The following is a 22,742-nucleotide window of genomic DNA, read 5'->3' as shown; positions in this document are numbered from 1 at the left end:
AAGCAGCACAATTAACGAATTAAATTTATTATTTTTCTTGTGGCGATTTCTAATCGCATTTAATTTTTTTGCTTTAATTAAGAATTGCGACTCAAATTTAAATTTTAAATTCAAAGCCTCCGATTTTAGAGTCTCTCTTAACGCACTCCGCCTATATTTTTTTAAAGTTTTTTTAAATGTTTAAAATAAATTAAATTTGAAATTTTATTTTTCATTTTTCGGTTTCGCCTTGAAAATACCAAAAATTTATTGGTTTAAACTTATTTTTATGGAATCCAAAAATAACATTAACTTTGCGATTGTGACGTCATAGTAATGTCGCTAGAGGCTGAAAATTTCGAGCGGTAAATTTATTTTGCGCGATTAATATTTTCAAATTTGAAATTTCAGATAACTTTATTATTGCCCTACAAGTAAATAAGTTAAATGCTTTTTTTAATTACTTTAAAATATTTTTTACTAGCTTTTGTAATATATAAAGGCACAACAAAGTGTTAATAAAAATTACAATTAAATATATTTTTTAAGTAATATTTTTGTATTCCGTTTGTATAAATACCTAAATAAATAATATATTTTTTTTCCTTTTTACAATAGATTCGCTAACTTTTAAAATCTTCTAAAATGGTCTTACAAAAAATATGCGCAATAAAAAAATTTACTGTTAAAAAATATATACTAATAAAAAAAGGAAAAATATATAACCATATTAATTAGAATTAAAAATTACTAAGAAAAATATTTTTAGCTGGCCCCAAAAAATCATAAAATTATTCACTTTTAATTTGGATGACTAAATAAATGTGTTTTTACACTTAATTCTTGAAACTAACAATTTTTTCGTTAGTCATAACGTTTCGTTTATCTCATCTTAACTATTTTTAAATCATTTTAATTATTTTGTTTACATAAATAAATAAACAAAAAATTAAATAAATAAACAAATTAGTTTTTTAATTAAATTCTTTTTCGCGTATTTTAGATATTTTTTAAAGAACTACGACCTGATAAAAAGTTTACAAAATTTTAAATAATGAGCGAACTACGAAGTCTAACAGTTCGCGTCGATTCCCCCCTCCTTTCACGCCCCCCACCCTCCCACTCCGTAAACCTCCCAATCGAGCAACATCCAATCATGATCGAGGAACCTAACACGTCACGAATGACGTCACCGGCTGCCAAGCGACCCAGGCTCGACGATGGGCAAATATTAATACTTCACCCACCCCACCAAGAGGGAGCCATGCACCACAATTTTGGGATCCTACAGCACAGCTTAGACGTAAGTAGTGTTACATTTACAAGCATTAAGAAAAGCGCCTTTATAATTAAAGATTAAAAATCTTAAGCTTTAGCTTAACATATTTATGTTCACTGTAATCGCCTTTTAATCAATAACCTGAAGTAGCAACTTACAAAACCTGTTTTCAAGTTTTTATATTACACAATGTTAAACCACAAACTATCTCCAAAGATTTATAACAGAAAGAAATTTTAAAATTTATGTTTAAAAAAATTTTACTGACATCTTATGACCTCAAAAACGCATTCAAAACAATCAAAATTATTTATTTAATTTAAAAATAACCAAGTTTTTAATTTATTTTTTAGTCCCGCCCCGATTCAACAAACCCCGATCACAGTCGCTTGACCCAACTCGACACCGTTTCCACTGACAACCTTCAACCCTACTCCCCCTCCAACCCACCCGTGACCCGGTACAACCCACCCAATCTTGAGTTCCAGGGGTATTACCCGCCCCACTACCAAACCCACCAGACCACGTCGCATCACATCGAGTTCCCCAATATTCATCACGTGACCGAGTCCTACATACAGGTATGTGACGTCATTGATTTGATTTATTTAACTAAGTGACGTAAGATTTATTTAAAATTAATAAAGTAATACAATTTTTAATATGTTGTGACGTCGTAAATAGTTAAAATTTTGTGACGTAAGATCTATTTGAAATCAATGTCGTAACATTACTAAAACGATTAACTTTATCATAGAACAATAATAATAGCAACGTAGTTAACCGCCGATTATAACCCCCCTATTACGTCACAGCAACCGCAGTACACGTACGGCGTTCCGCAGAGAATGACGCACGAGCTTCTGACGTCACGACCTGCAGACACTTTTCTACATGCCACCATACCGCAGCACGTAATACACGGGGACAGGTAAAGGCTACTACTGCTTTTATTACACTCTGCTACTACAACTAGAAAGTTTGATATTTTTTTAGTAAAAGTGACTTTAGTTATTTTTTTATTAACGCCGTATTTTTTTTTCTATTATAGACATGACGACTTAGAGATATTTGTTCGTCGTCAGGAAGACATTTTGCCGTCAGAGAGCGCTATTTCGCAAGAACCGGTCGACATGTTATCCCCTATTCACGGCATTCACCCGATTTCCTTAGAAGATGTTCCACACGTATGTTAAATTAAGATTCTATTTTTAACAGTCACTACTTTTTACCAGGGGATCTAGTTAGTACCATATGGTTTAAATGTTCTATTATGTGGATTTGTTATTAAATATTTTATACATAATTAATAATGATTACTGTTTTAGACACAACAAGAAACCGATGTTCCAGTAGCTACTTATATCACCTCGGATATTGGAGTTATAAAGAAAAGTAAGCAGTCTTTAAAAACTATAACAAAGCCAATATGCAAATTTAATAAATTATAAGCTCTAAAATAAATTTCATAAAGTGGCATTAACTACATGCTAACAATTACTTTGAAATCAGTTTTTATTACGAATTTTGCTTTTAGCTGTAGCGACGAACAATTACAATATCCGAGGAACGACAATTTCGATTAAACCACCAGATAAACATGAGCATGTTTATACTAGCCACCCTTCTAGTGGTTTAATACCAGGTAAAACATTTAACAATTTATGTGCTTAACTTATTGTATATTTTGGAATTATGATCAAAAATCAATTATTTGTCTTCTATAAAATTGTTAAATAGTTAAATAATTGAATAATTTTTGTGTTTTAGGCCAAGAAAACATACAAAAAGCTTAATGATTTAAACCACGCCTTTTTGTCTACCCTAAATTTTTATAACTGCTTTAAAACACACTTACTTTTCTTTTAGTTTCTGGTGGTGCGAACCCGAGTGATGTATTTTGTTCCGTTCCCGGTCGGCTCAGCCTCTTAAGTTCGACCTCCAAGTACAAGGTGACAGTGGCCGAGATTCAGCGACGTCTGTCCCCGCCAGAATGCCTTAACGCTTCCCTTTTAGGAGGAGTCCTGCGCAGGTAGTTATACGATATTTTGTTTTTTAGGCTTTCTAAATGATCTTAAAATAAAACACGCTTTAAAACTATTTGGATTCTTACCGCACAAGATTAGTTACAAAATATGACATATTAAAAAATCCATTTAAATAACTCACCTAATCGTTAAAAATAAACTTTTATTTTGGTTTTGATCTTCTTTTCTCCACTATTAACAACATTGTACAACAAAGTCACATAGCTTAAACTAAAAAATGTATGCTGTAACATAACAAATCGATGCTAGTAAAGTTGCTTTTATAATTCTTAAAGCCAATTGTGATTAAATAGTTGCGAAAAGCGCCCTAACTGAAAAGCAAAAACGCTTTTTTGTCAAAAGCTCGTTGTTGCGTAGCCTAGGGAACATTTTTCATTTAAACTTTCATATAACAAATATCTTATGATATATACCAAGGCAACATAAGTCCTTTAAAATTTAAAAAATTAACTTTTTTATTTAGAGCCAAATCAAAGGACGGTGGCAAGCGATTAAGAGACAAATTGGACAAGATTGGTTTAAATCTGCCAGCAGGGCGCAGAAAGGCTGCGAACGTGACATTACTTACTTCTCTTGTCGAAGGTAAAATATTACTTTAAATAAATCCCACTGTAAAGTTTTGATATAATCTTGATATTTTCAGTGTGAAGGTTAAAACTGTTTGTTCCCAACAACATGGGCTGTAAGATGATTATCTACAAACATCAAAATATTTATAACTTTTCGCTAACATCAAAACACGTTTCTAAACTTAAAAAAAGAGTTGTCTTAAATATTTTACCTGCACGAGTTTATTCTGTAGTGTAGACTAAAGCATTTCGACAAAGTACTATAAACAGAAATAAATACAAAATTCTGATATTGTCTTATTAACCAGTTTGCCAGCTTTCTAACTATTTTTATTCTTTGTTTTAGGCGAAGCAGTTCATTTAGCCCGAGATTTCGGGTATGTTTGTGAGACCGAATTCCCAGCCAAACCACTTGCCGAATATGTCTGCAAACAGCATTCCGACCCAGATATTATGCACACGCGAAAAAACATGATCTTGGCCACAAAGTAAGCACAAAACTTACAAGTTTAGTACTATGTTGTAAACGTGTGTAGACCACCCTTCTTATAATCCTAAGCCCAGTTAAACCGTATCACACAGCTTGTTATGATTAACCATCTCAACAAAATAGTTTCACTTAAAAATGATTTTAAAAAATTAAAAATTTACCACTTTACATTATTTTTAGACAAATTGTTAAAGAAATCCAGGATCTGATGGCGCAGGACCGGTCACCAATCGGCAACACCAGACCCCAACCTATCCTTGACAACTCGGTACAGCGACCTCTTACCCATTTTAGTTCCACTACACACGGTTTCGGTACTCCAGCTATTTGCGCAGCCATGACAGCCTTACAGGTAAAGTGCTCATTTTTTCCAAAACTTGGATTCTTTCCATATACTACTACTTAGCTAAAGTTAAAATAAGAATAGCATACTGGTAGTCCTTTACATATAGCATATGGTTGAGATTTTTTTAAAAACTTTTATTTAATATTTTAGCACTACTTAACCGAGATGTTGCGTTACCAAGAAAAAAAGCCTTTCATGAACGGCGTATCGTCCGGGATATCCACGTCCTCTGTGACGTCACACCCACAGCAAGACGTCATCAGATTGAGCATGCACCAAAGCCAGTTGCCAACGCATAACATTAATGATAAGCTGGACAAAAAATAGCCACACTCTTTGCCGCGTATTTTTTATTCGTATTTTTGCTCGCGTATAACATAATGTTTAAAGTAAAATGAATATTCGAAAATCGGTCAGTGGTTTTTTGTTGATTTAATTGATACTAGCAAACTTGAACTAGAAGACATTTGATGTAGAACCAAAAAAAGATAACATAAATAGATAGGGCTTGGTAGAAACAAAATTCGGACAAAAAAAATAAAGATTTCTATGTAAAGATATGACACAAGTACTTCGTTGAAAAATACGTGATGAAAAGAAAAGGAAAAAATTTAAAATTCACTAGAAAATTTCATACAAATATTGGATTAAAAATATTGCATAAAAAAGAATAGTGACGCTGGTTAGAAAATATCAGGACATGATGACCAATCTTTTTTAGTATATTCGTTATTAAAATTCCATTCTTGAGATTTGGTTGTAGGACTAAGTTTTTTAACAAACCATCTAAAAATTTGTAAAAAAAGCTAGTTTAAAAATAAATTAAAAATGCACATTTTTCAACATTTAGTAAGTTTTATGTTGGTATATTAAAAAAAAAATTATTTTTAGGGTTTTGTATTTACCTGGGGGTCCATTCTTTCTTTCTTTTGTACCTTAATTTTCGGGAGGTTCTTTGCTTTTCTTCTAATCTGTGTTTTTCTTCACTAGCACCATCTAAAAACATAAAAATATTAAAAATTTACCAAAAAGATTAATGATGAAATTTCTTCTAAAAAAGATGAAATTTCTTCTAAAAATCCAATAGATTAAAAGGCTTTAATTTTGCTTAAAATCAAACAGATTAAAATAAAAATACAAAAATTAAAAAGTTTATAAAAACATTTTTTAGGAACTTACCTATATTTCCATCTTCAAGGGCTCTTATGTCTGGCCTTAACCTGCTATCAGTGGGAGGTGGGGGATCCCCCTTTAGTTGATTAAGGGTCATGGCGAATGAGGTCATGCTGTACATTTTGGGGGAGTTTTTGGGTCTCCGCTGCACCCCCCACATTTGTTTGCAGTCATGGGTGTCGCACAGAGTGGATAAGATTTCTTCGGCATGATCTGACGCCTCACTACTCTGCAATTTTTAGTTTAAAAAATTGACTTAGAAAATTTTCAGGGTAACATCTTTATATATATAATAAAGCTAAGTGGACAATGTGTATATATATATATATATGTCCAATTTAAATGCCTAAAAAATAAATAAAAATGCCAGTTATGGTGTTTGGGTAAATTATCGCAGGCAAAAACTAGTTGAAAAATGCGACCATATAACAACAACAACAAAAATGCTGACTGTAGGGTGGGGTATTGACTAACAATGTTCAATGAAGGCTTATTTAAAAAGTTAATTTGAAAACAATGATGTTGAATTTTGAAACCAACCATTGATTTGGATCTTGATTTTGAGGATTTTCCATTAGTAGACACATTATTTTGTGACGCCATAGAGTTATATTTGTTATAAGCTTCATTACTCATTGAGTAAAAATATTTCGTCCAATCACCTTCAAGCATTCTAACCCTTTCTTTCCTAAAATAAATTTAAACGTTAAAACTAAACTGCATTATATAACATTTTAAAAGAGATAATTTGATAAGTTAAAAATACGTGAATTTTATCATAAAAATAGAAAAAAAAAGAATAAATAGAAGTGTTAAGAAATTTTAGTTTTTACAAAAATTGCATTTCATATATTTTTAATATTTTTGTTAGTATTTAACATAAAAGTTTAAGTAAAAAAAAACATTATAAAAACACAAGTTAGTATCATAGTACATATTTTATCATCAATGTATACATAGTTAAAACAACTTGTAAAATGATATGACCGATAACTAACAACTTGAACTTACTTATCGTTGCAAATAAAAGCTTCAACTTTGTTAAGATCATTCTTAAACCAACTGTAGGGCTTAAATGTTACAACACATTTTTCATTTGTCCTAAAATTAAAAAAAACAGAAAAATTAAAAATTATTTTTGAAAAAATATATCTAAGTTTATTGCATAAACAAAACAAACCATAATTTATTCATATATTTACAAATATTAGTATGCAAAGTTAAATTTATGTTAGTTTAAAATGGTTAACAAAGAATATTTTATATTAAGCCGAGGAAGTTGACCTTTTCATATCGAGGATAAATAAATAGAAAAAGTAACTACTTTTATAATCATACATTTTATGTTTTATTCAATTGCATACTTTTTAAAATACAAGAAAATGTTAAAACTTAACCAGAATTAAATGCTTAATTGTTTTTTTACAGAAACATCTTAGTATCCTATTTTACCCAACTCTAAAAGTGCAGGGTAAGTTAAGTTACTAGTTACTACAAACCTGTGGTTTTGAATTTCCATTACACCATGTTGTTCCATCCATAATTTACCAACAACAATATTATGCACGGCACATTTAGGGTTCGTCCAAGTGTAAGTCTCATTAAAACTAAAAAGAAAAGAATTTTTAAAAAATATGGTAAAAAAATGGTTGCGTTTTATTGATTTATTTATCAAATTTACACTTTAACTTTTGTTTTACTAAAAAAAGCTTCTTATCTATTTAAAAAAAATATAAACAAATAAAAAATTAACTTAATTTAACCATTAATAACTTATATTGGTTTGTAAATTTAAAAAAAATTGTTTTTAAATAAATTTAAAAAACTTACGAATGTAACTTTAAGGTCATAGTTCCTTTTGGTTCAATCTCAACACTTTTACCCCAAAACTTTAACTTCGGGTGAATGCTGCCCCAAAAACTAAACTGATTGTCTGGGTCCAAACCCGTGGCATGGAAGGCAGATACCGGAGGATGATGGGACACCTGTTCGGACACCCAGTTGAACCCCAAATCGGGTCTAAACGGGAGAATTTTTTAAAAATTATTTTTAACATGAACAATTAGACTTAGTTAAATTTTAACAATCAGTTTTTATAATTTTTTTTTGTAAAAGTAACCAAAAACTATTTATTAGTGAAATGCTATTTACCAATAATTTAAAGAATTATTTATTAAAAAAATGCTTTTTTAAAACCCAAAAATTTTTTAATCCTAAAAAAATGTTGAAAACTTTTCTCAATAGTCCCACATTAATTTTAAAAGTAAATAATAAAGGTATGGCCCAACAGATTAAAGTCCATAGACCATACCACAAAGTCAATAATAAATTAAAGCTGAATAATATCATAATAAAATCTTAATATAGAAGTCAGATTGTAAAGTAAATAATAAAAACTAACATGGTAATATAAGAAATATTTCTGGCCAGACGACTTTTCTCAATTAAATTAAAATTAGTTGCGGCATTTAAAAATAAATGTCAAATGTCAAAAATAAATTATGACTATCAATAATTAGATCATGAAATATTTTAAATCAGTAAGTAGTATGACATAATAAAAATTAAATGTCGGCATGACATTTTAAAAATTAATATATATAACACTTTTAATTTTTCATTTTTATTGATCACCATGAATAATATTTTGAAGTTTATGTTAAAATGTTACCTTTTATATTCATAGGTTTCACCTAACAATGGATTAAATGGTTTTCCAAGACGTTCCAACTGGGAAGCTAGAGCTGATACTGCAAATGCTGCAACAAACTACAAAAAAATTAAAATTTTAAAATATGTAACATAAGTTTTACTATAAAATAATTTAAAATCTTTTATAAATACTTTTACTTAAGGGTGTAATTTTATACTAATTCAAAGAATTATTATATTCAAAAAAGGTTGCAAATTATAAATTAAAAAAAATAATAATAAATAACTAAACTGTCTGTGTAAACAAACCTAAAATTTAACAAACCTAATATGCTAAATGAATATTATTCTAACTGAGCTAACAGAACAAAAAATATTTTTATAATAAACCACAATACAATTTTTTTAAATTAAACTTTTAACACTTACCTCCATTCTTTCCACAGATGTAGGAGCAGAACACGCTTGTTGTAGCAACGAACTATATTCCATGTATTCACATAAACGTTGAATAAAACTTAGCGGTTCGTTGAATATGACTGGCATTGTAATTTTTGATAACTCCTAAAAAAAATAAAAATGGTATGCATAAATAAGGCAAAAAATATGTTTTTTATTAAAATATTTTTTTAAAATTAATTTAACATAACTAAAACAAAAATAAACCACTTATAATATTCAAAATTAACAAAAAACTTAAAAATATGAAGAACAAACCTTTCCAATACATTGTCTTAAAATGTGCCAAATACTAAACTCTTCTCTTGAAAACATCTCCACTGGAAGAGACTCCCTATAGCCCTCCGGTGTTAGCTCTGGTGCAGATTCCGACGAGCCAGCTTCACCAGTTACAAAAGAGGAATCAGATATGTGCTCACCTGAGCTCTCTGATTGGTTAATTGACTCGTAGTCTCCTTGCAGTCGTTGATCACTTGAAAATGAGGTTTTGTCAAAGTCTTCTTCTGCATCTGTTTTTTTATTATTTTAAAAATTATTTGTTGTTTGTTTAGGTATTGTAGTAAATGCTACACTACTTTATTAAATTTTAAAAAGATTGTATATAACTTTAAAAAAAAAATTTAAAAACCTGAGTCTCCGGAAATTGCATCGTAAAATTCATCTTCTTCGCTTAAAATTCCACCACTTGATGATGCTCTTGAAGAGTTTGAATAATTCCTTACCAAAGTCACTGAACTACAAAAAGCAAAAAACTTCTTTAATACAAAATTTAAAACCTCAAATTTAAAAAAAAAAAATTAAACCTTAATCAAAAGTTTGTATACAATATACCTAAATAAATCAAAAGTTTTTACTATGATATATTGTAACAAAATTTCCAATAAATTAATCAATATAAATATATATATACATCAAATAAAATGAAACTATAATTACACACAATTATATGTTAAAGTGTATTAGTTTCTATATTAGTGATATATTATTGTAACTGAGCTAACACCTAACAACCAATCACCTAACAACCAATTTAAAATGGTAATAACCAAGTACTAGTGTCTGTGAATGATTAAATAAAAAGAAAACAAGAATAATTTTCAAATATGTAATCAACATGAAGTGTCACATGTCGGTACTTCCTGTATTTTTAGTAGGAAGTAGTCATTTAAAATGTGGAAATTACTTTAAACGTGTTTGTGTTCATAGTTCAAAATTTCAATACGTCATGCCATTATTGTTGTTGTTAAAAAAATTAAGAAATGATGTCAATGTTCTTTATAATCATGAAAATTTAAAGCAAGATTATAAACTTAATGACTAAAGTAGCTTTAAAAAAAAAAATTTCTTTAAACTAATTTTAAAACAATAAAAAAAAATAACAAAAGTACCCATTTTAAATTTACCCTAATTTAAAATCTAAAAAATACAAAAAATTAATAAAAGTAAAGAAAAAAAGTGTCTACTTTTCATCCCCTTAAAGTACAAAAAAAGTGTCTACCTTCCATCAACCTCCGTTGTATCTAGCGAAGGAGAAGGCATAATTTCCTTTTGAGGACTGCCACCTTGTGTTGAAATTGTTCGCTCCAGGTTGTGGTGTTCGGTTGCTATTGCCTGAATTGCTTGCTGCAGAACTCTGTTTTTTTCTTTCTCTTCTTTAAGTTGGGCTTCTCGGCTCTAGTTCATCGATTAAATTTTTTAATATTTTTTCAAATAAAAAGTTTCTACATTCAATAAGGTGAGGAATTTATTTCAAAAACTGAGTTTTTTTTTTACTTGACAGAATTTTTTAATTCCTTTTAAATGTCCTTTTACAGTTTTGAATTAAATACAATTTATTTGTATTTTAAAAATACCTAGAATTAATTCTGCAATAACATAAAACAATATTTTTAACCAAATAACAAATGCGTTATCTATAATATCTATATTAGACTCTTAATAAGACTGGTTGTATTAAATAATTTATTCCATTCTCTATTTGATCAATAATTTATCAAAATTGAAATCTAACTAAAAAAAAATTTAGCACAAAAATCAACTATTTAGCTCAAAATTTATCTAATCGACCCAAAAAGATTGATATTCAAAAAAACAGTACATTCATAAGGACAGTACATGTAAAAGAAAATTGTAAAGACTATAAATAAATCCATTTTAATTGTCAAACAAACATCACTTTGTAGAGATTGTTTCATTAAATATTTATGCACTTTAGCCAATAGAAACTGACCACTTAACTATTTTCGGTTTTCTTTAACTAAAAATATCGACTAATCTGCAGTTACGTGACGTCATAGCATTATTATGACGTCATAAAAAAGCTCGCGACTACCTAATCAAATCTAATAAAACCTTTATTAAAAACCAAGTTAAAATATAACTTACATTTCCTAAAAAAACAATAAAATATTATCGTTAGTATAGGTTGGTTGTAAAAATTAAAACAACACAGCCTTACCGATTATGATGCTTTAAATACGCTAACATGCTCTATAATAACATATCCATATGAGCTATATGTAATCTATATATAAAGCAAAAACAAGCTGGTATGTGCTGCTCGGTGCTTTAATAACCTTTAGATTCTACATAGAGCGCACGCATATACATGCAATAAATTACTGGTTATTAAAAAGACCGGGCGCATGCATAACTGATAGGCTAACGTACTGACAACGAGCAACGATTAATTTCTATTTTGTCATTGATGCGTAATAATTAAACATGTGGTTCGGTAGTTAACCGTCGACTGGCAAGACATTCTATTAGACTACCACTAACAGGAAATTAGGCTGTAAAGTGCGGTTTTTTATTAACCGCAATTCTTCTAATACTGTAGAATGATTTGTTTTATTTCTTTATCAGCTAGAAATATGCAGGACCTTTTAAAAGGCAAAAAAAATAGGTCTAACATAGAGACTACATCTTCCTTAGTAAATAAACTAATTACTATACTATTTACGCAACAGCTTGCCAGTCAATTCAATAAAATAGCATTGATTTTTACTTCAGGAAGCTGGTTTATTGAACTATCAATGGCAAACTTTTTTAAACTGACTGATTAAAATTTGTGAGGTCATAGCCACGGGCGTTCGAAGCCTCAAAATTCATATTTAAATTTTAGAACGAAACCTAAAACCATTCAAAAAATGCTACGAGGCTCGAGTTACCATTTTTCACTGTCTGCCAAGATTTGTACAAAAACATTAGGTTTTTTACGCACTATTCATTTAAAATACCTTTTTAGTTTTACTCAAATTTAACCATCGATCGTTCTATAGAGCACTAAAACTCGGATCTTTAATGAATCACAAATAGGAAGCTTTGTGTTTACATTATATTATATATCCCCACTACCAAATAACGTATGTCGCTCTCTATTAAATAAAACTGTGGGCTTACGTCACATTAATGGCAGGGTGCACAAATGGGTAGTTGTATGTGGTGACGTAGATAGTACAATCCTATGGCGTCAGTATATAGTATTTATAAATTGTAAGGGTAGCTTAAGCTTTTTCTGTAGGTGTATATTAAAACGTAGTATAAAAAACAACGTAATTCCGCTACACTAAAATTTTATTTTCTGTTAATTATGACGATAAAAAATATTTTTTCTGACCTTACCTACTGCCCCTTAAGTAAAAACCATCTTAACAGTCTAATGTGGTATTTTTAGAGTGAGAGAGATATAATAACAAAGAGAAAACTGTATTAACAAAAGACTTCTCTCGGGCGTATAACAATAGCTTTAATTCCTACCTTTTTCTTAAGACTTATGTGCTTAATATGGCAAACAAAGGTAAAATAAACCCAAAGGTAGATAAACTACTTAAAAATTCGGCAAAATAATTTATCATAAAACATACCTAATCAGAGTCTGCTGTTATAATAAATTGTAAGATTAGCTAACTCAATTAAAATACGTTAACTTTTAAAACGGAACACTGGGTAGAATAGACATTTTTGGCACATAAATTTCTTTTCTTTGGCTGCTACCTCTAAATCATTGTATTATTCGCCCAATTTTTTATGGCATTAACTTTAGTTCCTTAACAAGCAGCTGTTGCTTAAACACACCTTCAGGCTTACCTATTTCTTAGGCATTGCACCATGACTAGTGTAATCGTTTGCCATGCTTTACTAGCCAAGCAAAAATTGACATTTTCCTAGAAGCAGAATTAGAAATCTTTACCAAGATTGCGCCATAACTACGTCTTTTATTTAAAAAAATCTAAACAGGCTTTTTAAGTAACAATTTAATGTAACTTGATGGCTTTACATATCTATAAATTTATCAATAGTATTTATAACACTTGATATATCTTGTAACTGAAAACAACAAAACTGTTATAAAAAATAAAACAAATTTAACTTAACTTAATTAACCTAATTAAACAAATGTAACACAACTTTTTGAAATCAATACAAAAATCAATATTTCTTAAATTTACTTAATTTACTTAATTTTCCATAGGGCTTAAAACATGATAACTGTTTATTGCTAGGACCATTAGAAGCGTTTATCATTAAACAAATAATTTGAAAAATAATAAAATTATTTGACTAGTTTATTACAGCAAATTTAAATTAGTAATAAAATAATAACCTTATTTGGAATAACATACACTCTAGCAACATAATTTTCCTATATGAAAAAATTGTTTGTTATAACCGAAAAAAGGAATAAACAATATTGTTACATAACTTACATGTTCTTGGGCTTGTAAGACTTCTAAGCAGTTGGTTAAGGATTTTGATACCTCGGAAGACTGGGTAAGCACCTGGTGGGACTTTCCCAATAATTCGGCAAACAGTATTTGCACTATAATAAAACATTAATAGTTAAAACATTACCCAAAACTCTGTAAATATTAAAAATTTTAATTTTTTTTGAATCACAGCTCTCTTTACTTTTTATTTACTGAAAAAAAAACTAAACTAATTGTTCATAAATTTATTTACCGTCATTTCCAAAGTTAGCCTTTTTCAGATCAACCAATCTATGAACAATAGAAGTCAACTCATCTACTTCAGTGTTTAAGATTTCGTTATTGACTTGTGCTGTCTGAAAATTGAGTGTTCTATTTTTTATTATTTTTAAAAAAGAAAAAAAAAGTGTGCATACAACACGCACTTGAACAACAACCACCTGCTAATAAATAAGGTTTAAATGGTTATTTGTATTTTATACCCTCTAAAAAAGAGCAATGCTATCATGAAACAGAAAAAAAAAACACTTTAAAAAAAATAATAAATTGAAGAAAAAACCCGATTTAAAATTAAATGAAATAATAAAAAAAAATAAAGGTTTAAATTTAAAATACCTTTACAGTGTTTTTGACGTCTACCATAGTAACAGTGTCTTCTGATTCAGAATCCGAATCCTCAACAATTTTGTCGCATACAACAAAATGGTTGCTGTACTCTGCATGTTCGTGGATTGCCTCGGCCCATTTCTATTTAAAATATTGTCGATTAAAAAACATAAATAATATTTCAAATGTTGCCTAAACATTTTTTAATGCAATGTAATTTAAAATTTAGTTACGTAATTTTGCAAAACTTTTTTTTTATTTAAAACTTACATCATATTTTTATGACAATTTATAGGTTTCAATTTATTTTTACTTACTTTTCTGTTCATGAGTGGTTTATTCTTCTGGTGAACCATCAAAGTGTGGTGTGAACCATCAAAAAACTTGACCACAAAACCATATTGATTATCAGTGCGCATCTTTAACAAATTAAAAAATTATACATTAAAAATAAGCCCTTTATTATACTAAAAATCATAACTATTTAAATATATAAGTAATTTAGGTTCTAACACATAAACTTAATAATGTAAACAGTTGCTTCCTAAAATTACTAATTAGTATTGTTGATAATATTACTCATTATATTATATTGTTTAAAATATTGTATATGGTAGAGTTGTAAAAAAGGTGTTTAAAAAAACATGCAAATTTATTTTTAATTTTTTTAAATGTCACCAGTGTATTACTTCTGTGTGATATAACGTAGACATTTATTTTTAGTCACTATACATTTCAAAGATAAGAAGATAAACTGGGTTATGCAAATAAAATTTTGAAACTATGTTTTTAAAATTGTATTTAATAAAACCTATATATAATTACTTATTTTTAATAGCTAACATGTTGGTAACATTATCTAAAGCTATATATAATCATTTACCAAAAAAAGGTTAAAATTTGTTAAACTTAAGCCACTTTAAAAGTTTAAATAAACATACTTACAGTTACAGTAGATTCGGTAAGATACTTAAACATTTTTCTTTTTGAACCAGTAGCTGCATCAGCTCTTTTAGTAAAATAAGAAATTACCCCTCTTTCTAACACAACCCAATACCAACGTGGCCCTAAAATTCTCTTTCGCTAAAACAAAAAAAACTTTATAAATTAAAAAAAGTTGAATAGACCAAATGAAAATTTAATGGTTGGGTATTGTTTACGCATAATTGAATGTGTTGAAAAATTAGGCTTTTGTTTTTATTACAAGGAAGTAAGAAAGATTTTCTAATACAGGGTCATAGTAAGGTCTATAGATAAGTCAACAACAAAATTTAAATTTTATAAAAAAAAATATAAAAGCCGGTTCAATCTGCATAAAAATTAAAAACCCGATCATCTATATTAATATAAACTTTTGATAAATAATAATTCGGAAATGTAGAAATTCCCAATTTAATATGTATTTATAAAAATTTTTTTTTTTGTTAAAATATTAAAATTTAGTTACTTTCATAAGTGGTCCCTCGAAACGTTGAACAACTTTATAATTATTTTGCATCGGTTTAACATCCAGCAGCTTTCGCATTTGGTTACTTTTACTCACATCACTTGCCTTTTCACCTGTTTATAAACAAACAGAAAGTCTTATTTAGAAATATTATACTGAGAATAAAAAAAAAAATAGAGTTGTGTTTAATTTGTATTTATTAATTTTTTGATTTTTGACGATCCTTCTAAAATTCAAAAAAAAAATATTTTTTTGTCGAAAAAAAATAATAAAAACTATGATATATATACAAAAAATTTAAATTAAAAAAATCTAGCCTTGTTTGTTGAGAATGGAAGGGTCAGCTCCATGCTGCAGTAAAAGAACTGTTATATTTCTTTGATCTCTCATAGAAGCATGATGTAATGCAGTATTACCTAATTCATCACAAGCTTTTAACTTAATCGAATTTTCATTTATCTGTAATAACAAAACAATAAATTGTTTGAACAAAGTTTAAAATTATATTGCCAAAAAAATAATGCCAATAATACTTAAAACAGCAAACAATTGTAGGTTTAATATGTTTACCCAATAACAATCGTTTTTCTAAAAGTTCACTACTATTTTTGGTCACCAAATGTTGTTGCAATTAATGATTAACTAAAATTGCATTACTGCAATTAAACAATAAAGAAATAACTTAAACAAAAATGCAGAACAGACAAAACCGAGTTTTTATATTATAACAAAGGCCACAGTTTTTATTGGTTTAAAAATACTTTTTTAATTTTTGATATCCTTTTGATTTAAATTAATATGAAAGACTCAAATACTTTTACAAAATCAACATCTAATAAACCTAATAAAAAGGCAACTTCGAAAAGTACAATTAAGAAACATAACAAAAAAATAAGTTTTAACTCAACATAAAATTAAAGTTACCATATTTTCTACTGCTTTTACATTTCCCTCCTTTACACTTTGCATAAATTTTTCAGTGGTTTTTAATTCATCAGCGGTTTCAGCAGCTGAATATTTTAAATTATAAAAAACATTCAATTGAATAAAATAACATTCATTTTTTATGTAACGATACATAAGAAATAACTTCATTTATAAAAACTGAAATATCTTGAAAGCAAAAATGATTAAAAATATAATTTTTAATAAGTGAATGAGATAATACAAAAATTGACATTTTATGCTAAACACCAAAAATTGCAACATTTTGACCTAACCTTCAAGAAAATCTTTAATTTGAGATTCACTTGATACTTGACTAGCTCTTTTTCCATCGTCATTTTTCAGTCCTGGGGAAGCCCCATATGCTAGCAAAGACTGTACCACATCCTGCAAAAAACATATTTTTGACAAATCCCTTTATTTTCCTTTTAGTTATTACTGTTTACAGACAATTCTCTTAAAGTAGTTTCAATGGGCTTTAGGTTTACATAAAATCATGTGTCAAAAATTAATAATTTTTTTTTGTTTAATTATTTAGTAAAAATAGTATATACATTCTTAGTTCTTAAAAAAAAAAAAAACATTTCTTTTTAAAATATATAGCAGCCCACAACCATTACTAACACACACCTACTAAAAATATTTAACAAAAAGTGTGCGACAAATAATGTGGAAAATGACAATTAGTTTTACCTGCCTACTTGTCAAAGCAGCTTTGTGCAATGGTGTGTCCCCTGTGTTATTGATGATGTTTGGGTCGGCTTTGTGGTCAAGCAGGATTTTGACAACCCCACCATGTCCAAAATAACTGGCAAGATGCAGTGCTGACCAGGTTTTGGTACTTTTACTTTTACCTAAAAAAAACATACAATTACAAATTTTTTTTGTATAAATCTTTATCCTCAATGTGGGAAGGTCAAATGACAACCTAAACATAGAGTAACATTAATTACTCCGACCCAGTCTCGAGTTGCCTCTAGCAGTTTGAGATATTATATAGATTATAATTGCCCGTTAATTATGCTGCAGACTGAATGCTAGCTCAGCCGGAGTTCATACCTGTTATAGCGTTTAACTCAAGGGTGCTACAGCATAAGAGCAGTGGGGATTGAACCCACGACCATAGTGGTGAGAGAAGTGTTCTTACCACTACACCACGCTGACAATTAAAATAAAAATACAAAAAGCAATAATACAAAAAATATAAAAAATATTTATGAAATAGGCTTACTAAAATAAATTTTGCCTAAACCAATTCTCTAAAATTCAAGTTTGTTTTGATACATTTTGTGCGAATATTATAAAAAAAAATAATTGTTTAATTTTTTACCTTTACAGTTAACATTTAAATTAGTGTTTTTAAGTAGTTCTAGTAATTCGTTTTCTATTCCATTTCGTGCTAACGATAATAATCTTTCTTCTAAATCCTCATTTTCCTCGGACATTTTATTTAAACAACTTGATAATTTTAAATGGCACAACTTATCATACAAATTGCCTATAAGAGTTTGTTTTCATTTAAGAACAAAACTTATGACTAGATTACGACAACTTTCATGTTTACAGTTTTTTCTTGTTATTAGTTAGTTCAATGATTATATGAAAGATGGTTAGTTGATTTACTATTTTTGTATATTTTATATTTAAAAAATCTGTTAATTCAGTTTTTTGAATAAATATTATTTTGTGTAATGCTGTGTGCACTGTAAAAATTACCCCTAACGACCAGATTTAAAACTTTGTGGTTATTTCTTTTTTTTACCTTTTTACAAATTATAAGTAGTTTGAATAAGTTTTATTTTGTGGCCTAAAATTAGGTCCTATGTTAAAAAATAATAAACTCAAATATTATTTGAATAATTGTGTTAAAATCGTAAACGTTGAATACCAAATTTTTAAAATAAAATATAATGAACTACTTAAAAAAATTAGAAATAAAGTTTTGTTTTAAGCTTTAAAATATTTTTGAAAATTACATATATGTAAGTCTTAGGCATGGTATGTTAAATATCGAGGCTTACGCAGTAGAAATAACTAAATACGTTTATGTATATATGCATGTGTGTGTTTATAGGTTTGTGTAATCATTTTAAATAAGATATAAAGTGCGGAAATCATTGAAAATCGTTCCCCTAAACAATAGATTCTAACAACAGTTTGATTATTCATGTTTCCTTAAGATAGATGCACGTAATGAAACAAGATTTATTGTAATGTATTATAGTTATAATTTCAGCCCTGAGTATATTTATTTGCAATGCCGTTTTATAAAATAAGATTTATAAATTTAAAATGTGAAAACATATTAGAAATAAAAAATGGATCTCAGATATCTAAGTTTAAACTTTGTAAACTATTTACAGTAAATTATTAGCTAAAGAATCTTGGTTTATTTATATTAAAAAAAAAATTAAATATTTTTTAAAACAAAAATGCAAATCAGTATATAAGTTTAAAATAATTATCATAGTCAACCATTTTTGATTTTTTAATTGATACTTTAGATTAGAGTTGTTAAAGTTTATGTTTAACGACCCAAAGATGAAGATTTTATTAGTGTTGGCCGCAGTCGTGGTTTGTGTCACGAGTTCAGCAACAAATTCAACAATAATTTGCGACCAGGACCAAATTACCATCGAGTAAGTTAACTTATTATATTTTAACAATTAATTGTTTGAGACTTTAACCTAAAATCTACGATAACATATCATAGGCCTGTAAAACAGTTAGGCATCTTTACTGGCAGAGTCACCTCTGGTTTTACTACTTAATGTTTTAGGTTTATCCGATTTTCTTATCTTCTGTAACAGTATTCGGTTTTTAGTTTTTTGTATTTTTTTTATTCAAAAACCCGATTAAGTTCTTAAGCTGCCACATTTAGTTTATAACTTCATCACTATTGAATTTTTTGTAAGCAACGATTATTGATACTTTAAAATTCCTAACTTGTTTAGATTGAGCGTAACATATCTTGAATTATTCGTGGATGGCGATATAGTGGATATGTTTTTCGTCAACTGCTCAGACCCAGTTCAACTGGAAGCTTGTAAGCTGGATAAAAATGCCACACACTTTTATTCGACAATCACTCAATTCCACGAGTGCCTTGGCTCCTCAGCAGTTCGTTTTTATTTTTTAATTCTTGTATTTGAAAACTTATAGTCTAGTAAAGTCGTCAAAAAACTTTTTTTGAAAATTCTATTCACGGTGTGAAAAGGCCGACTTTTAGACCTAAACATAGGGTGAAATTATTCCCGACTCAGTCTTGAGTTGCCATTGGTAGTTTTAGACATTATTGAGCATATTTCAAGAGTTTGTTCCGTTTAAAGCACCTTAGGGTTGCTACTATAAAAGCAGTGGATATCGAACCAGTGCCCCCTATATGCTGTAACGCCAAGTGTTAAAAATTTAAACACACCTTTAGTAAAAGTTAGTAGTCCTACAAAATAATAACTTGATGTTACAGGTAACGGATGATACTATAAGCTATACATACGGCGCCTTATTAACAACTACAACAACCGAAATAATTGATCGGGACTTGGACAATGTATTCCAATTTACTTGCAACTTTCAGAGTGAATATAATGTTACGAGTGATGCAATTGAATCATGGATTCAGTAAGTGTTAGCTTTAATAAAACCTTTTAATTTTTTTCATATATTATTATCTTATTGAAAATATTAATGTTTTTTTTATAAAAAAAAAATGCATAACATTTTTTGAACTCTTATTCACATTCGAAAACATTTTTTGCCAACTTTGAGCGGTTATCAAATTTGCCGTAAATTTATTTATGTGCATAAATTTTGTTGAATCGAATTGTATAAAATTTATTTTGAAGTTTTTCCAAAAATATACATAAAAACAAACGCTTTTCTGAATACAATATATTTTTTAGAAATTCTAAAGAAACCTATTTTTTTAGAAATTTTAATGCCACTGTATCTGATTCAGCCCAGTTTGATTTAACACTAGTGGTCACTGACCCAAATGGGGACCCTCTAACTACCGCAGTCCGTCCTGGAGACAATATTACATTTACAGTGACACAACCAGACGCCAGTCTAAATATTCATGTTCGTTTTTCTTATAAATTTTTAAGTTATAACTATATATTGTTATCTTCGGTGTGAAAAGGTCGAATGCGCGACCTAAACAAAGAGTAACATGATTAGTTACTCCGACCCAGCCTTAAGTTGCCTTGGGGCGTCTGATTAAGTGCTGGCTCAGCAAAAGTTTATACTGGTTATAGCGCCTTACTCGAGGGTGCTACATCATGAGAGCAATGGGATTGAACCCACGACCTCATGGTGGTGTAGTGTTCTTACCACTAAACCAGGATGCCGTTTTATTGCTATATAACAAGAAATCAAATTTTTGTCCAAAGCTAATATATACTGTATTTTAGCTGGAACGCTGTTATTTGAATAGAGTTGGTGATCTCGACATATTCGATTTAATAACAGATGGCTGTTGGATAGACGCCAATATTTCGAATGTAGCGTCTAATCAAAATCCAGCTAGTTTTGATCTGACCATAAACATCTTTGATGGGGGACCACCAAGCGAGCAGTTTTACATCGTTACATGTGACTTAATAAGCTGTGACACCGAATGCCCGATGATGGCCTGCAAAAGAAAGCGACGTGATATTGAGATTTTAAGTCGAAAAAAACGAAACAACGTATACCAAGCGGTTACAGCACCTATACGTGTTATAGCGCCATCTTCTGACTTGGTAAACTCTTAAAAATATTAAACAATATTTGTCTTAGTTAAGATTACCCAAAAATATCTATATTTAAATTTAATACAAGATAAACCTACTTTTTTGTTATTAAAATATTATTATTAAGACATAATGTTGTTACATTAAAGGAGCCGCAAAGGGACGAACCACAGATTGTTCCGGTGCAAGAAATTGAGCCCGAACATTCAGAACTATCGGACTCCAACCCTACGCCTGAAACAACGACCACGGAAAAGACGACAACAACAAAAGCGCGAAAGCCTGTTCCCAAAAAAAAGCCAGCGCAAAAAAAAGCAAAGCCACATCAAGGTGGAGGATACCCACCTATCATGCACCATTTACCAACACACAAAATGCCGGCAAATTATCTTCCTTACGACAAGAACAGCTTTAAACCAGACTATACTTTGAGGTAAGTAGTAATATAACAAAGATGTTCATCTGTAATAGTTTTTAAGGCATTAAGTCAGCGTGGTGTAAGGGTAAGAACACTTGCTACACAACCATTAGGTCGTGGTTTCAATTCTCACTACTATCATGCTGTAGCGCCCTTGAGTAAGGTGATTTAAACGGTATAAACTTCTGCTTAACCAGCATTTATTCAGCAGCATAATTACCGGGCAATTATAATCTCTATAATATCCCAAATTGCAAAGTTAACTCGAGACTGAGACGTGGTAACTGATTACTCTACATATATGTTTAAGTCGTGAGGTCAACCTTTCCGCATCGAAAATAAATAAATATAAAAAAGATCAATTAATTCTGGTCAATTACAGGTACATTCTTTACTTTCTGATGTTTGTTATGATGACTGTGTTGCTGGTAATGGTTATTATCATGGTATACCAGAAATGCTGTAAAAAAGAAAATGGTCGACGACCGAGCAAAAAGTACAAACCATTACTTCGAGAAGATGCTTAAACGCAAAATTTAACTAAATATTCATATTTAAAAAAGTCCTTAAAAATTTGATTAAAAAAATCTAACTGATGTATTATTGTTAATTAATGTAATATTTTAATAAACTATCTTTTAATCGGTGTCGTACAGTAAATAAATTCATAACCAAACAATTTTGCTCTTATTTTTAAAAATAGGACTAAAATAATTTCACTAAACGTAAATTTTTGCTAGATTAAAATACTAAAAGCCGGTAAATAACTATATATACGACCCATTTCTTACTAAAGATTCTTTATGTAAACCTGTTAGCTTTCTAAAATCGTATTATTTATCATTGAGTAAGCTTGGAAATTTGTTAAAAACGTAGAATAACACAACTT

General features: G+C 29.1%; 3 protein-coding genes across 3 annotated transcripts; 2 read left to right on the top strand and 1 right to left on the bottom strand.

Moving 5' to 3' along the window:
- Positions 1 to 1,018: 1,018 nt before the first annotated feature.
- Positions 1,019 to 5,071, top strand: LOC145749921 (transcription factor AP-2-alpha-like). Its single transcript, XM_082565805.1, has 11 exons — positions 1,019 to 1,282; positions 1,612 to 1,839; positions 2,038 to 2,189; positions 2,310 to 2,445; positions 2,587 to 2,653; positions 2,796 to 2,903; positions 3,128 to 3,290; positions 3,770 to 3,888; positions 4,222 to 4,363; positions 4,546 to 4,717; positions 4,862 to 5,071. The coding sequence occupies exons 1-11, from the start codon at positions 1,034 to 1,036 to the stop codon at positions 5,036 to 5,038; spliced, it is 1,713 nt and encodes a 570-aa protein (XP_082421931.1). The 5' UTR covers positions 1,019 to 1,033; the 3' UTR covers positions 5,039 to 5,071.
- LOC145751424 (oxysterol-binding protein-related protein 1-like) lies at positions 5,053 to 18,203 on the bottom strand. Its single transcript, XM_082567564.1, has 23 exons — positions 18,033 to 18,203; positions 17,396 to 17,556; positions 16,978 to 17,089; positions 16,682 to 16,767; positions 16,075 to 16,216; positions 15,758 to 15,870; positions 15,256 to 15,393; positions 14,628 to 14,729; positions 14,320 to 14,451; positions 13,958 to 14,060; positions 13,705 to 13,817; positions 10,494 to 10,669; positions 9,624 to 9,730; positions 9,254 to 9,504; positions 8,966 to 9,100; positions 8,556 to 8,653; positions 7,715 to 7,903; positions 7,384 to 7,491; positions 6,896 to 6,985; positions 6,425 to 6,572; positions 5,891 to 6,113; positions 5,617 to 5,707; positions 5,053 to 5,497 (listed from the first exon to the last, which is right to left on the bottom strand). Exons 1-23 carry the CDS (start codon positions 18,145 to 18,147, stop codon positions 5,395 to 5,397), a joined length of 3,036 nt encoding a protein of 1,011 aa, XP_082423690.1. The 5' UTR covers positions 18,148 to 18,203; the 3' UTR covers positions 5,053 to 5,394.
- Positions 18,204 to 19,020: 817 nt separating this feature from the next.
- Positions 19,021 to 22,380, top strand: LOC145749913 (uncharacterized). The gene is made up of 8 exons (XM_082565798.1): positions 19,021 to 19,064; positions 19,207 to 19,341; positions 19,657 to 19,822; positions 20,169 to 20,323; positions 20,632 to 20,782; positions 21,115 to 21,444; positions 21,585 to 21,868; positions 22,236 to 22,380. The coding sequence occupies exons 1-8, from the start codon at positions 19,021 to 19,023 to the stop codon at positions 22,378 to 22,380; spliced, it is 1,410 nt and encodes a 469-aa protein (XP_082421924.1).
- Positions 22,381 to 22,742: the final 362 nt, after the last annotated feature.

This window comes from Corella eumyota, chromosome 4 (genome assembly GCF_963082875.1).
Source record: "Corella eumyota chromosome 4, kaCorEumy4.1, whole genome shotgun sequence".
NCBI lineage: Eukaryota > Metazoa > Chordata > Ascidiacea > Phlebobranchia > Corellidae > Corella > Corella eumyota.
The sequence above is the reverse complement of the archived record's forward strand: the minus strand, read 5'-3'. Positions and strand labels throughout refer to the sequence as shown.

Excerpts from the sequence above, each read along its gene's own strand:
- LOC145749921 (XM_082565805.1), top strand. The coding sequence starts at position 1,034 with ATGAGCGAACTACGAAGTCTAACAGTTCGCGTCGATTCCCCCCTCCTT. Across the intron at positions 3,291-3,769 it reads TTAGGAGGAGTCCTGCGCAG|AGCCAAATCAAAGGACGGTG; the intron begins GTAGTTATACGA and ends TTTTTTATTTAG. Across the intron at positions 4,718-4,861 it reads CAGCCATGACAGCCTTACAG|CACTACTTAACCGAGATGTT; the intron begins GTAAAGTGCTCA and ends TTAATATTTTAG.
- LOC145751424 (XM_082567564.1), bottom strand. The coding sequence starts at position 18,147 with ATGTCCGAGGAAAATGAGGATTTAGAAGAAAGATTATTATCGTTAGCA. Across the intron at positions 16,217-16,681 it reads TAAAAGCAGTAGAAAATATG|ATAAATGAAAATTCGATTAA; the intron begins GTAACTTTAATT and ends TTGTTATTACAG. Across the intron at positions 5,498-5,616 it reads AAGAAAGAATGGACCCCCAG|ATGGTTTGTTAAAAAACTTA; the intron begins GTAAATACAAAA and ends ACAAATTTTTAG.
- LOC145749913 (XM_082565798.1), top strand. The coding sequence starts at position 19,021 with ATGGATCTCAGATATCTAAGTTTAAACTTTGTAAACTATTTACA. Across the intron at positions 21,445-21,584 it reads TAGCGCCATCTTCTGACTTG|GAGCCGCAAAGGGACGAACC; the intron begins GTAAACTCTTAA and ends GTTACATTAAAG. Across the intron at positions 21,869-22,235 it reads AAACCAGACTATACTTTGAG|GTACATTCTTTACTTTCTGA; the intron begins GTAAGTAGTAAT and ends GGTCAATTACAG.